The 15519-nt window shown below is 42.5% G+C and overlaps 1 protein-coding gene across 1 annotated transcript in view; it reads left to right on the top strand.

Moving 5' to 3' along the window:
* Nucleotides 1-15519, top strand: part of LOC106586108 (nck-associated protein 5) — a 101951-nt gene that overhangs the window by 43432 nt on the left and 43000 nt on the right. Inside the window, exons 6-7 of the mRNA XM_014172977.3 lie at nucleotides 2174-2212; nucleotides 4516-4635. Of these exons, the coding sequence (XP_014028452.3) occupies nucleotides 2174-2212; nucleotides 4516-4635 (159 nt within the window). The remainder of the gene's footprint in view (nucleotides 1-2173; nucleotides 2213-4515; nucleotides 4636-15519) is intronic.

Here is a 15519-nt window from a genome sequence, read left to right on the forward strand (position 1 = left end):
ATTTCACATGACTGGGCAGGGGTAGAGCCATGGGTGGATGTGGGAGGGCAACCATGTCCACCCACTGGGTAGCCTAGCCCAGCCAATCAGAATGAGTTTTTACCCACAAAAGGGCTTTATAACAGACAGAAATACCTCTCAGCACCCCCCACCCCCCTCAGACTATCCCCCAGGTGAAGAAGCCGGATGTGGAGGTCCTGGTCTGGTGTGGTTGCACGTGATCTATGGTTGTGAGGACGGTTGGACGTACTGGCAAATTCTCTAAAACAACGTGGAAGGCAGCTTATGGTGGAGAAATGAAAATTCAATTCTCTGGCAACTGCTCTGGTGGATATTCATGCAGTCAGCATGCCAATTGCATCTATGGCATTATGTTGTGTGACAAAACTGCACATTTTAAAGTGGCCTTTAATTGTCCCCAGCACAAGGTGCACCTGTGTAATGATCATACCGTTTTATCAGCTTGATATGCCACACCTGTTAGGTGGCTGGATTATCTTGGCAAAGGAGACATGCTCACTAACAGAAATGTAAACAAATATTTTGAGAAATAAGCTTTTTCTGTGAATGCAAAATGTCTGGGATTTCTTTTCTTCATGAAACATGAGACCAACACATTACATGTTGCGTTTATTTTTTTGTTTCGTGTAATTTATTCCATACTAGCCAAATTTCCTCATCTGCTTGCATGCGCCTCCCCTATATGAAGGTGTTTTGGTACTTCCCTTATGCAATTGACTACGCTTTACCGTGCACTAACTATGCTACAGGTCAATATAGTCTATCCTGCCCTCTCTCCACTATTCATATGCTAACTAGCAATCATGCCACATAAAATCATTCAAAGCTGCACCAATTTTCAATATAAGCGGAGAGGCCAGGTGAGTCATTGTGCATTGAAGAACAGTGAAGAGATGAGACACAGCTCAAAAAGCTACCCTCTTGATCTTGTTTAGGGACCACACAATTATCCCACCTAGACTAGCCTACAACACCATACTGCAATGAATAATTGCATTATTGTTTTCAAGTGAGTATAAAATTCTACTCTAGGCTGTAAACTGAAGTGAAAATGTAATTTAAATAATTGCGCAAAGGCCCTGTGATTTGAATATTTAATTCCATTAATTTTGACAGTTTATAAGTTAGAATACACAGTATTAGCCCAGTCTGTATTTTGTATTTTCTATATTTTACGTTCTGATACTGAGATGCACTGTGTGTTGTGAATCATCATTCTCCCAAGTCATCCTATAATAATGTGGCCACATATGCTCCTAGCAGGCCCAGTTATTCAGGAAGGCTTAACGCACACTCTGCTTCCTCTCCGTTCAGAGCGGCTATTCCTTGGGCACCTAGAACCTACCTCTTCAATATTAATATAGCATCAAAATGTTGAAAATCTGATTTCCACCTAGCTGATCATTGTCTGCAGCTGGCTCTTTTCGTAGTGTAGGTCTAATGAAACAGGCAGGGAGAGTTAGGTCGTTCGTGGTGGTTGGCAAACCTTCTAGCCCTGAGTAGCATCGACTGTGCCACAAAAGCATGCTGAAGTGGCAAAGTCATTATCCATGTTTATAAACACAGGGTCGTTATGGTCGTTGTTACTTGTGGTCGTATTTTCTGTTGTTGTTAAATCGGAGGGGGAAGGTGTGCAATTGTTTTTTTTTACATGGGGGGGTCGTGTAAAGAATTAAAATATGTTGGGGAGGGGGTGCAAGGAGAATGGTCGTGTGAAAATATGTTTTACGTTGGGAGGGGGGTGCATTTTATTTTTATGACACCTCAAGTTGGACCACCCCGTGACCTGTCCCTTATTAGGAAGTTTCCCACATCTGACGAGCATCTGAACGCTCCAATAATATTGTTGATAATATTGAATGAAAATAACAAGTAGAGCCCTTGAAACAAAAAAAACAATTGCGACAACAATTAAAACATTGGCGAAGTGAATAAATGTATCTAGTGAAGATCTGCTTCTTCACACAAACGTTATACAATAAGCCTGGAAGAATCAAATCAAAATTGTATCGGTCACATACACATATTTAGCAGACGTTATTGTGGGTGAATGTTGACTGAATGTGGTCTTAACTTTTCTTTGAGAGTATTCTTTATGCAATGTCTCTCTATTTCATTTACCTCCTCTCTCTTCCCTATCTTCCTCTTCAAGGTGGCTAATCAGGTGGTTCAAGCTCTCCTCACTCAAAAGGTTTGTCTTTGTTTTGTTTGATTGAAGCATCATGAAATAAGTCTTATTAAGTCTAATGGAGGCTATGAGAGAAATAATGATGGAATGTCATAATGATATATAGTGGTGTACTAGGTAGCAAGTCATGTCTATTGAAACTGAAAGACCACATGCTCACTTTAACTGTTGCTGTACGCTTGTCAAATTTCTGCGGACTTGCCATGTTGTCCATCGGCCTGCAGGCCAAATTTCACATATTTATCCACTTTGGGGTAGCAAAGTCTAATGATGATTTTCATTAAGGTCCATGTCTGTGGGCTATACAGTGCATTCAGAAAGTATTCAGACTCCTTGAATTTTTTCACATTTTGTTACGTGACAGCCTTATTCTAAAATTGATTCAATAGTTTTTCCCCTCATCAATCTACACACAATATCCCATAATGACAAGGCAAAAAAAGATTATTACATTTTTTAGCAAATGTATTCAAATAAAAAACGTAAATATCACATTTACATAAGTATTGACAACCTTTACTCAATACTTTGTTAAAACACCTTTGGCAATGATTACAGCTTCGAGTGTTCTTGGGTATGATGCTAAAAGCTTGGCACACCTGTATTTGGGGAGTTTCTCCTATTCTTCTCTGCAGAACCTCTCAAGCTCCGTCAGGTTGGAAGGGGAGCGTCGCTGCACAGCTATTTTCAGTTCTCTCCAGAGATGTTCGATCAGGTTCAAGTCAGGGCTCTGGCTGGGCCACTCAAGGACATTCAGAGACTTGTCCCATAGCCAATCCTGCGTTGTCTTGGCTGTGTGCTTAGGGTTGTTGTCCTGTTGGAAGGTGAACCTTCGCCCCCAGTCTGAGGTCTTGAGCGCTCTGGAGCAGGTTTTCATCAAGGATCTTCACTGTATGATGGCGCCAGGTTTCCTCCAGGCGTGACGCTTGGCTTTCAGGTCAAAGAGTTCAATCTTGATTTCATCAGACCAGAGAATCTTGTTTCTCATGGTCTGAGAGTCCATTAGGTGCCTTTTGGCAAGCTCCAAGCGGGCTGTCATGTGCCTTTTACTGAGGAGTGACTTCCGTCTGGCCACTCTACCATAAAGCCCTGATTGGTGGAGTGCTGCAGAGATGGTAGTCCTTCTGGAAGGTTCTCCCATCTCCACAGAGGAACTCTTGAGCTCTGTCAGATTGACCATTGGCTTCTTAGTCACCTCCCTAGTCAAGGCCCTTCTCCTCTGATTGCTCAGTTTGGCCAGACGGCCAGCTCTAGGAAGAGACTTTGTAGTTCCAAACATCTTCCATTTAAGTACAGTACCAGTAAATATTTTGGACTCATCTACTCAAGGTTTTTCTTTATTTTTACAATGTTATACATTGTAGAATAATAGTGAAGACATCAAAACTATGAAATAACACGAATGGAATCATGTATTAACCCAAAAATTGTTAAACAAATCAAAATCTATTTTATATTTGAGATTCTTCAAAGTAGCCACCATTTGCCTTGATGACAGCTTTTCACACTCTTGGGATTTTCTCAACAAGCTTCACCTGGAATGCTTTTCCAAACCATCTTGAAGGAGTTCCCACATATGCTGAGCACTTGCTGGCTGCTTTCCCTTCACTCTGCGTCCAACTTATCCTAAACCTTCTCAATTGGGTTGAGGTCAGGTGATTGTGGATGCCAGGTCATCTGATGCAGCACTCCATCACTCTCCTTCTTGGTCAAATAGCCTTTACACAGCCTGGAGGTGTGTTGGGTAATTGTCCTGTTGAAAAACAAATGATAGTGCCACAAAGCGCAAACCAGATGGGATGGCGTATCACTGCAGAATGCTGTGGTAGGCATGCTGGTTAAGTTTGCCTTGATTTCTTAATAAATGTTGTTGGAAGCCACTGTGTTCTTGGGGACCTTCAATGCTGCAAAAATTTTTTGATAACCTTCCCCAGATCTGTGCTTCGACACAATCCTGTCTTGGAGCTCTACGGACAATTCTGGAATTTTCCAACTTGTTTAAAGGCACTGTCCAACTTGTTTAAAGGCACTGGAGTTGTGATACAGTGAATTATAATTGAAATAATCTGTATGTAAACAATTGTTGGGAAAATTACTTGTGTTATGCACAAAGTAGATGTCCTAACCGACTTGCCAAAACTATAGTTTGTTATTAACAAGAAATGTGTGGATGGTTGAAAACGTGTTTTAATGACTCCAACCTAAGTGTATGTAATCTTATGACTTCAACTGTATAATTATAAAGCTGGTTTATACTGTGCAAAGTGTAACCAACCATTATTGTGTTTATGTGGGTGAATCTCCAGGACCTGAAGGAGGAGTGTGTGAAGCTGAGAACACGCGTGTTTGACTTGGAGCAGCAGAACCGCATACTGAACGTTCTGTTCCAGCAGCGGGTCAAAACATCCACCAACCCTATCTCTCAGGTAGGCTGGCTTGGCATAGACTGGATAAAGACAAATATTGACCAGTTATAAGCATGCTATAATCGCATTTGAGCAGGTTCATGTGTTTATAATAACATTATAAGGTGATGACCTTAAACGTGTAGTCTGGAATTGGTAAATTCATTTTTCGCCTAGTAATTTTGACTTTTAAAGTAACGATATATAGCCACTGGTTATTGAAGACTACGACTTACAAAAGTCTCATGAGCTTAGTTCTACTGTCTTACCCCAGCATAACTCAATTTCTTTTATTGTTTTACTTTCTTGTTTGTAAACAATATAATTATAAACGCTTCAAAACATGGGTAGAACTGTTATTTTTTGCTCATGGATAGTCAAAGCTTTCATCCATAGCTCTGTCTTTGAATTTAAGAGCTGTTCCATTTCTCTAGCTCCATCCCTTTGCCGTTTACCAAAACAAGTTTTGTTTCAAATCTCAGATTGTGCCTTTAAAGAGAGATACAGAGAAGTTATTCTTTAAGAGCAATAACATATCAATGCACATTCCACCCTGGAACCGTACTTGTCTACTTCAAATTCACTATGAATCTTAAGAATAGGTTTAATGAGTAATATCTAATTAAGTAAGTTATAATAATTACAGAATAATTATTTAATGAAATTATATTTCTGAATTATTGATAATTACAGTGTAATGACAGCCAATTATCTTGTTATTTGTCTTATTAGATATTCGAAAGGAGCATGTTGTTGATTTCAAGCGAGCTACAGGCATGTCCAAAACAGATGATACCCAACCTCTATTGCCCTGAACAGCTTAAGCCTATGACACACGAAGCAATCTGGATGCAATTTACGTTCACAGTTGCATCTGGGTTACTCAGTGTGTCACCCCCCCAAAATTGAGGTATAAATCAATCCTATTTCACGCAACTGACTGTACAGTATGCAATGTCCAATCAGTGAGCAGAAAAAAGTTTATATGACTCGTCATATCGTCCGTTTGGAACTCCGACCCAGTTGTCATGTCAACACGGGTGTCAATCCTGCTGCAAACCATGACAAAACAGACATGCCAAATGGGAAATGTATGAAAACTTCTGGACACCATGGCCAGTCAGGGTTTATGTAAATGATCTGGCATTCAATAAATGTAATTTTAAAAGTGAACCCAGATCTTTCTCTGTCCAGTTTCAACAGAAATTCTCCATCATGAACTGCACTTGCAAGCTAGTTTGGTAAAACATGGTTGGCAAATAGGCAGCATTTTGGCTAGTTAGCTAAATTGTACAGCCAGCATTTTGTCTGTATTGATGCTGTTATAATTACCAAACGTTTGATAAACAAATCATTTATGAAACCATGATGTGATGTATTACAGGATTGCATGTTGCATGCAATTTGAAATGCATTTGAAATGCTTCGTGTATCAGTAAAGTTGCTAGAGATCATGTCACTTGCAACTTTCATCTGGAACAGAAATTGCATCCAAATTATTATTCTGTCATCTAAGGGTATTGCTGACCTAAAGAATTCTAGGAGCTACTTTGTTAATACCCTAATGTTCGAAGTAGATTACCCCAACGTAGACAGACACTATTCATATATTCGTCTAGTGGGGGATTCAGCACATCTACTCCCTGTGTAGTGTTGCACAGTGTTTTGACATCTACAGTATGGTGGGTCGTTCATCTCTTTGCAAAGCCATGAACAGTAGTAGGAGGCTGCACAGATCCACCAGGGAGTAAGAATCTTGGGAGATTTGCCTGTTGGTATTTCATCTGAAGAAAAAAATATTACAATAGAGAGAGAAAGTGACAGATCAAAATAATTATATTAATCAAGTCTCTTTCTAGTTATTTTCAACCAAAAAATGTCCTCGCTTCAAATGGTCATGGTTTGAACATAGCATAGAACATTTATGAAATGTATGAATCCCCTGCCAGTTCATTAAGTCTACTGTATGCTTACAAGTGCAGTAAGACGTCGTTCCACATCCCTGGCCATTTCTATAAAGGTCAAATTTACCAACTTGCCAAGAGTGCAACTGACTGGACTTCTTCCTGCCAGAGATCAGTGGCTGCATGGATTTGTATTGGTACAGATCTGACAGGGTACAATATTTGTTACTATAGTACAAGATTCCAGTGGGATTAGACATAGCCATGGGAAGTTGTTTTCAGTAGGGGTGCTTCATAATAAAGCATTGCATGCATCTATGCAGACTAACAATAAAATATAACTCCTAATGTGATGAGTAGCCTAAGCATAGGACAAGATTCGGTAACAGTATCACTGCAGCCTCAATTAATGTAACACATGGCTGTTTGCAAAAAAAAGCCTTTGTGAACAGTGAGCACATTTCTTTGTACTGCATAATTACAACAGGTGTGTGTGTGAGAGAAGGGAAAAACTAGAGGGGTGTTGTAACTAAATTAGTAAACAAAAGATTGTGCCTAATAAAACTGAGCACAAAAAAAAAACAGTTTTAGGACCATGGACAGCTATGCGAGCCATCACGGAAAAAAGCACTGACCTTGATCCAGCACCGGCGGGGCCCTGCCCTGCTGCTTGCTAGTGGGCTACGTGTTTGACATGGGCCGGAGAAGGCCTGCAAGCCGAGGGCGAGAGAATGCCATGCCCCATATTTGGTATTGTTCTTGTTTCCTTTTCGCCAAGTTTAGAATTATAAACTAATACAAAATAGAAGTGGGAGACTATTGCGAGCACTGCTCCAGATCACTTGATATCTACCACAAGGGGGAGAGAAGAGAAGAGGGAGAGAGAGGGAGAGGGACAGAGAGGAGGGAGAGAGAGAGATCCGAATCAACTTAAACTAAACTGTCTATCATACAGAAGAGCATGTGTCCGACTCCAAACCCCCACAACTGAATAGATGAGAGCATAAATCATATGCGCACTGCTTACAAAACAGAGCTGAGAGCTCTCCATGCAGAATCATGCCGTTGCCACCCAACTAAATCCAGAAAAGTGGACTGACTCACTTATCACTGGAACCTCGCACCAAAGCACCTCTCCCAATTGCTCAACAAACCACAACACAACAACTGCGTTCAAGAACAGAAAAAGCACAGTTGATAAATTTCAGTAGCACCACACAATCCACAAGCTATTGCCCATGGCACACAAGAGTAGCCAGCACAATAACATTGCAATAATATGACATTTTGTAACGCAGCAAAAAACTATTAACGCATCTCCGAAAAGCATTGAATAAAGAATATTAACTTCGCGGCGGCAGCTTTTTAACCCCCTGTAGTCCAAGAGCCCCGGGCTGCGTTTCTACTAAGCTAACATATGGAATTGTTGGTCGTACCAAGGATAATTTAGCTATTTGATTTTGAATTTAACTTTTGAACGCGGGAGTTGCGTGTGATATCAGAATTCGCTCACTGTTCCAAAATGTGATTGTTATGCAACAGGACAGTTAACGCGCTGCCCTTAAACCAAGGCATGATGCCTGCTAATTATCTATAGGCTGTTTGAACTTGTCAATTTTACATGATTTTCTAACAACAGTTTGAAATGAGGTGAGTTCCGGCCTCTTTATTAATTCACAGAAGCAGCCCATTTCACTGTGGTTCAATACTTATATTTGAGGCATGCTATGCTAATGTAAAGCGAGGATTAGCTAGATGAGCCGGACAAACTTCTCTCTTCGATGAGAGGCCAACGGCCCAAGCACTCCACCAGTGTTTTCCATCAATTCATTAGGCCCTACAATAATCTAAGGATTCCACATGACTGGGAATACAGATATGCATCTGTTCGTCACAGATACATATATAAAAAAGGAAGGGGCGTGGATCAGAAAACCAGTCAGTATCTGGTGTGACCACCATTTGCCTCATGCAGCGCAAAACATCTCCTTCGCATAGAGTTAATCAGGCTGTTTATTGTGGCCTGTGTAATGTTGTCCCACTCCTCTTCAATGCCTGTGCGAAGATGCTGGACATTGGCGGGAAATGGAACATGCTGTCGTACAATTCAATCCAGAGCATCCCAAACATGCTCAATGGGTGACATGTCTGGTGCGTATGAGGGCCATGGATCAACTGGGACATTTTCAAATTCCAGGAATTGTGTACAGATTGTTGTGACATGGGGCTGTGCATTATCATGCTGAAACATGAGGTGATGGCGCGGATGAACGGTATGACAATGGGCCTCAGGATCTCATCACTGTATCTCTGTGCATTTATATTTTTATGGATAAAATGCAATTGTGTTCATTTTCCGTAGCTTATGCCTGCCCATACCATAACCCCACTGACACCATGGGACACTGTTCACAACGTTGACATGAGCAAAATGCTCGCCCACACAACGGCATACACGCTGTCTGCCATCTGCCCGGTACAGTTGAAACGGGGATTCATCTGTGAAGAGCACACTTTTCAAATCAAATCAAATCAAATTGTTTTGTCACATACACATGGTTAGTAGATGTTAATGCGAGTATAGCGAAATGCTTGTGATTCTAGTTCCGACAGTGCAGTAATATCTAACAAGTAATCTAACAATCTCCAACAACTACCTAATACACACAAATCTAAAGACAATATGAGAATATGTACATGTAAGTATATGGATGAGCGATGGCCAAGCAGCATAGGCAAGGTGCAATAGATAATATAAAATACAGTATTTACATGTGATATGAGTAATGTAAGACATGCTAACACAAATAAAATACAGTATATACATGTGAAATGAGTAATGTAAGACATGTAAACATTATTAAAGTGGCATTATTTAGAGTGGCATTGTATAAAGTGACTAGTGATCCATTTATTAAAGTGGCCAGTGATTGGGTCTCAATGTAGGCAGCAGCCTCTCTGAGTTAGTGATTGCTGTTTAGCAGTCTGATGGCCTTGAGATAGAAGCTGTTTTTCAGTCTCGGTCCCAGCTTTGATGCACCTGTACTGACCTCGCCTTCTGGATGGTAGCGGTGTGACCAGGCAGTGGCTCGGGTGGTTGATGCCCTTGATGATTTTTTTGGCCTTCCTGTGACATCAGGTGCTGTAGGTGTCATGGAGGGCAGGTAGTTTTCCTCCGGTGATGCGTAGTGCAGACCGCACCACCCTCTGGAGAGCCTTGTGGTTGAGGGCGGTGCAGTTGCCATACCAGGCTGTGATACAGCCTGACAGGATGCTCTCGATTGTGCATCTGTAAAAGCTTGTCAGGGTTTTGGGTGACAAGACACATTTCTTCAGCCTTCTGAGGTTGAAGAGGCGCTGTTGTGCCTTCTTCACCACACTCTCTGTGTGGGTGGACCATTTCAGTTTGTCTGTGATGTGTACGCAGAGGAACGTAAAACTTTTCACCTTCTCCACTGCTGTCCCTTCACTGTGGATAGGGGGGTGCTCCCTCTGCTGTTTCCTGATGTCCACGATCATCTCCTTTGTTTTGTTGACGTTGAGTGAGAAGTTGTTTTCCTGACACCACACTCCGAGTGCCCTCATCTCCTCCCTGTAAGCTGTCTCGTCATTGTTGGTAATCAATCCCACTACTGTTGCGTTGTCTGCAAACTTGATGACTGAGATGGAGGCGTGCATGGCCACGCAGTCGTGGGTGAACAGGGAGTACAGGGGAGGGCTGAGCACGCATCCTTGTGGGGCCCCAGTGTTGAGGGTGAGCAAAGTGGAGATGTTGTTTCCTACCTTCACCACCTGGGGGGAATGTCAGAATGTCCAGGACCCAATTGCACAGCGTGGGGTTGAGACCCAGGGCTTTCAGCTTGATGATGAGCTTGGAGGGTACTATGGTGTTGAGTGCTGAGCTGTAGTCAATGAACAGCATTCTTACATAGGTATTCCTTTTGTCCAGATGCAATAGGGTAGTGTGCAGTGTGATGGCGATTGCGTCATCTGTGGACCTGTTCGGGGTGGTATGCAAACTGAAGTTGGTCTATTGTGGCCGGTAAGGTGGAGGTGATATGATCCTTGACTAGTCTCTCAAAGCATTTCATGATGACAGAAGTGAGTGCTATGGGGCAGTAGTCATTTATTTCAGTTATCTTTGCCTTCTTGGGTACAGGAACAATGGTAGCCATCTTGAAGCATGTGGGGACAACAGACTGGGATAGGGAGCGATTGAATATGTCCGTAAACCCAGCAGCCAGCTGGTCTGCGCAAGCTCTGAGGACACAGCTAGGGATGGCATTTGGGCCAGCAGCCTTGAGAGGGTTAACACGTTTAAATGTTTTACTTATGTCAGTCAAGGAAAAGGAGGGGAGGTGCAGTCCTTGTTCGCGGGCCGCGATGGTGGGACTGTATTTACCTTAAATCAGGCAAAGAAGGTGTTTAGTTTGTCTGGAAGCATGACGTCGTTGTCTGTGACGTGGCTGGTTAACTTTTTATAGTCTGTGATTACCTGTAGACCCTGCCACATACGTCTCGTGTCTGAGCCATTGAAATTTGACTCCACCTTGTCCCTGTACTGGCATTTTGCATGTTGATTGCCTTGCGGAGGGAATAACTACAGTGTTTATATTCGGTCATATTCCCAGACCTCTTTCCATGGTTAAATGTGGTGGATCGCGCTCTCAGTTTTGCGCCAATGCCGCCATCCATCCACGGTTTCTGGTTAGGGTAGGTTTTAATAGTCACAGTGGGTACAACATCTCCAATGCACTTCTTTATAAACGCACTCACCGAGTCAGCGTGTAGGTTGATGTTGTTCACTGAGGCTGACCGGAACATATTCCAGTCTGCGTGATCAAAACAATCCTGAAGCGTGTCTTCCGATTGGTCGGACCAGCGTTGAATGGTTCTCGTCACTGGTACATCCTGTTTGAATTTCTGCCTATAAGACGGTCGGAGCAAGATGATGTCGTGGTCGGATTTGCCGAAGGGAGGGTGGTGGAGGGCTTTGTATGCATCGCGGAAGTTAGAGTAGCAGTGGTTGAGGGTACTGTCCATGCGCGTAGCGCAATCAAAATGCTGGTATAATTTAAGTAGTAGCCTTGTTCTCAAATTTGCTTTGTTAAAAACAACAGCTACAATAAATGCAGCCTCAGGGTATATGGTTTCCAGTCTGCAGATAGTCCAGTGAAGTTCCTTGATGGCCGTCTTGGTGTCTGCTTGAGGGGGAATGTACACAGCTGTGACTATAACTGATGAGAATTCTCTTTGTAGGTAAAATGGCCGTCATTTGACTGTAAGGAATTCTAGGTCGGGTGAGCAGAAGGACTTGAGTTCCTGTATGTTGTTATGATTACACCATGAGTCGTTAATCATGAAGCATACACCCCCGCCCTTCCTCTTCCCAGAGAGGTGTTTATCTCTGTCGATGCGATGCATGGAGAAACCTGGTGGCTGAACCGATTCCGACAACATATCTCGAGAGAGAGCCATGTTTCCGTGAAACAGAGAATGTTACAATCTCTGATGTCTCTCTGGAAGGCAACCCTTGCTCGAATTCCATCTACCATGTTGTCAAGAGACTGGACATTGGCTAGTAGTATACTCGGGAGCGGGGGCGATGAGCACGTCTACGGAGCATGACCAGGTGTCCGCTTCGTCTACCCCTTCTGCGGCGCTGTTGTTTTGGGTCGACTACTGTAATTAGATCCACTGTCCTGGGTGGTGGTCCGAACAGAGGATCCGCTTCAGGAAGGTCGTATTCCTGGTCGTAATGTTGGTAAGTTGACGTTACTCTTATATCCAATAGTTCTTCCCGGCTGTATGTAATAAGACTTAAGATTTCCTGGGGTAACAATGTAAGAAATAATACATTAAAAAAAAACTACTGAAAAAAAACAAAATACTGCATAGTTTCCTAAGAACTCGAAGCAAGGCGACCATCTCTGTCGGCGCCATCAACTCCAGCGTGCCAGTAGTCACCCCGCTGATCCTCAACACTGGGGCCCCACAAGGGTGCGTTCTCAGCCCTTTCCTGTACTCCCTGTTCACCCATGACTGCGTGGCCATGCAGGCCTCCAACTCAATCATCAAGTTTACAGACGACACTACAGTGGAAGGCTTGATTACCAACAACGACAAGACGGGCTACAGGGAGGAGGTGAGGGCCCTCGGAGTGTGGTGTCAGGAAAATAACCTCACACTCAATGTCAACAAAACAAAGGAGATGATCGTGGACTTCAGGAAACAGCAGAGGGAGCAGCCCCCTATCCACAGTGACAGGACAGTAGTGGAGAAGGTGGAAAGTTTTATGTTCCTCGGCGTACACATCACGGACAAACTGAAATGGTCCACCCACACAGACAGCGTGCTGAAGAAGGCACAGCAGCGCCTCTTCAACCTCAGGAGGCTGAAGAAATTCGCATCCTGTCGGGCTGTATCACCGCCTGGTATGGCAACTGCTCCGCCCACAACCGTAAGGCTCTCCAGAGGGTGGTGAGATCTGCACAACGCATCACCGGGGGCAAACTACCTGCCCTCCAGGACACCTACACCACCCGATGTCACATGAAGGCCAAAAAGATCATCAAGGACAACAACCACCCGAGCCGCTGCCTGTTCACCCCGCTATCATCCAGAAGGCGAGGTCACTACAGGTGCATCAAAGCAGGGACCGAGAGACTGAAAAACAGCTTCTATCTCAAGGCCATCAGACTGCTAAACAGCCATCACTAACATTGAGTGGCTGCTGCCAACATATTGACTCATCTCTAGCCACTTTAATAATGAAAAAATGTATGTAATAAATGTATCACTAGCCACTTTAAACAATGCCACTTTATATAATGTTTACATACCCTACGTTACTCATCTCATATGTATATACTGTACTCTATACCATCTACTGCATCTTGTCTATGCCGTTCGGCCATTGCTCATTCATATATTTTTATTCACATATTCTTATTCATTCCTTGGTTGACGGAGAAAAACAAACATGGCGGCATGCACAAACTACACAGCATCAGATTACTTTTGACTTTTAGAAAGTGTTTTATTTTGATCACTGGTGAGCTCACCCATGATGTGATGAATTGTAAGTAGTAATTGTTACTATTGTTACTAATTCATACTATGGTTTCTACCAGCCAAGAGTTGGCTAAATATGACCATGTTAACACACCCTTTTCTCAGTTAGCGTCAGTTAGCGCAAGGACTATTTTACAATTTGAGAATTGTGTCGTGCTGTTGCTACTTTTGTGAATGTCTGAACATTGCATCCAAAATAAACTGTTCATATTGAGAACATAACATTTTAAAGACTGTGTTTGTGCAAAATGTTTCTCCAAAAAAAATATGTGGTCAGCTCAAATGCTGACTGTTGTGTCAATATTAGCTAGACGTTCTAATGAAGTGTTCTAATCACACCGGTTTGAGTGGACACTGCAGGGATCACTGTAGAATGATCACACTGTGTGTTCGTATGTGTCAAAGGGTTAAGGACCCGTGTAAGTATATATAAAAAACAGATGAAACATTGGATTTGGCCTTACTGCTATTAGCCCATAGAAACGCATTGAATAACATATTCATACATAGCAAAACAGAAAGTAAAAGTGTGGGAAGTATGTTTTGAAGTGGCTGTCATACAGTTGAAGTCGGAAGTTTACATACACTTTTGTTGGAGTCATTAAAACTAGTTTTTCAACCACTCCACACATTTCTTGTTAACAAACTATAGTTTTGGCAAGTCGGTTAGGACATTTACTTTGTGCATGACACAAGTAATTTGTCCAGCAATTGTTTACATAGTATAATTCACTATATCACAATTCCAGTGGGTCAGAAGTTTGCATACACTAGGTTGACTGTGCCTTTAAACAGCTTGGAAAATTCCAGAAAATGATGTCATGGTTTAGAAGCTTCTGATAGGCTAATTGACATAATTTGAGTCAATTGGAGGTGTACCTGTGGATGTATTTCAAGGCCTATCTTCAAACTCAGTGCCTCTTTGCTTGACAGCATGGGAAAATCAAAAGAAATCAGCCAAGACCCCAGAAAAGTAATTGTAGACCTCCACAAGTCTGATTCATCGTTGGGAGCAATTTTCAAACACCTGAAGGTACCACGTTTATCTGTACAAACAATAGTACGCAAGTATAAACACCATGGGACCACGCAGCCATCATACCACTCAGGAAGGAGATGCGTTCTGTCTCCTAGAGAATAAAGTACTTTGGTGCTAAAAGTGCAAATCAATCCCAGAACAACAGCAAAGGACCATGTAAAGATGCTGGAGGAAACAGGTACAAAAGTATCTATATCCACAGTAAAACGAGTCCTATATCGACATAACTTGAAAGGCCGCTCAGCAAGGAAGAAGCCACTGCTCCAAAGCCGCCATAAAAAAACAGACTATGGTTTGCAACTGCACATGGGGACAAAGATGGTACTTTTTGGAGAAATGTCCTCTGGTCTGATGAAACAAAAATAGGTCATAATGACCATCGTCATGTTTGGAGGAAAAAGGGGGAGGCTTGCAAGCCGAAGATCACCATCCCAACCATGAAGCACGGGGGTGGCAGCATCATGTTTTGGGGGTGCTTTGATGCAGTAGGGATTGGTGCACTTCACAAAATAGATGGCATCATGAGGAAGTAAAATTATGTGGATATATTGAAGCAACATCTCAAGACATCACTCAGGAAGTCACAAATGGGTCTTCCAAATGGACAATGACCTCAATCGCCTAGAAAAATTGTGGGCAGAACTGAAAAACCATGTGCGAGCAAGGAGGCCTAGAAACCTGACTCAGTTACACAAGCTCTGTCAGGAGGAATAGGCCAAAATTCACCCAACTTATTGTGGGAAGCTTGTGGAAGGCTACCCGAAATGTTTGACCAAAGTTAAACAATTTAAAGGCAATGCTACCAAAAACTAATTGAGTGTATGTAAACTTCTGACCCACTGGGAATGTGATGAAAGAAATATAAGCAAAAATAAATTATTCTCTCTA

Source organism: Salmo salar, chromosome 25 (genome assembly GCF_965601325.2).
Source record: "Salmo salar chromosome 25, fSalSal1, whole genome shotgun sequence".
Classification (NCBI taxonomy): domain Eukaryota; kingdom Metazoa; phylum Chordata; class Actinopteri; order Salmoniformes; family Salmonidae; genus Salmo; species Salmo salar.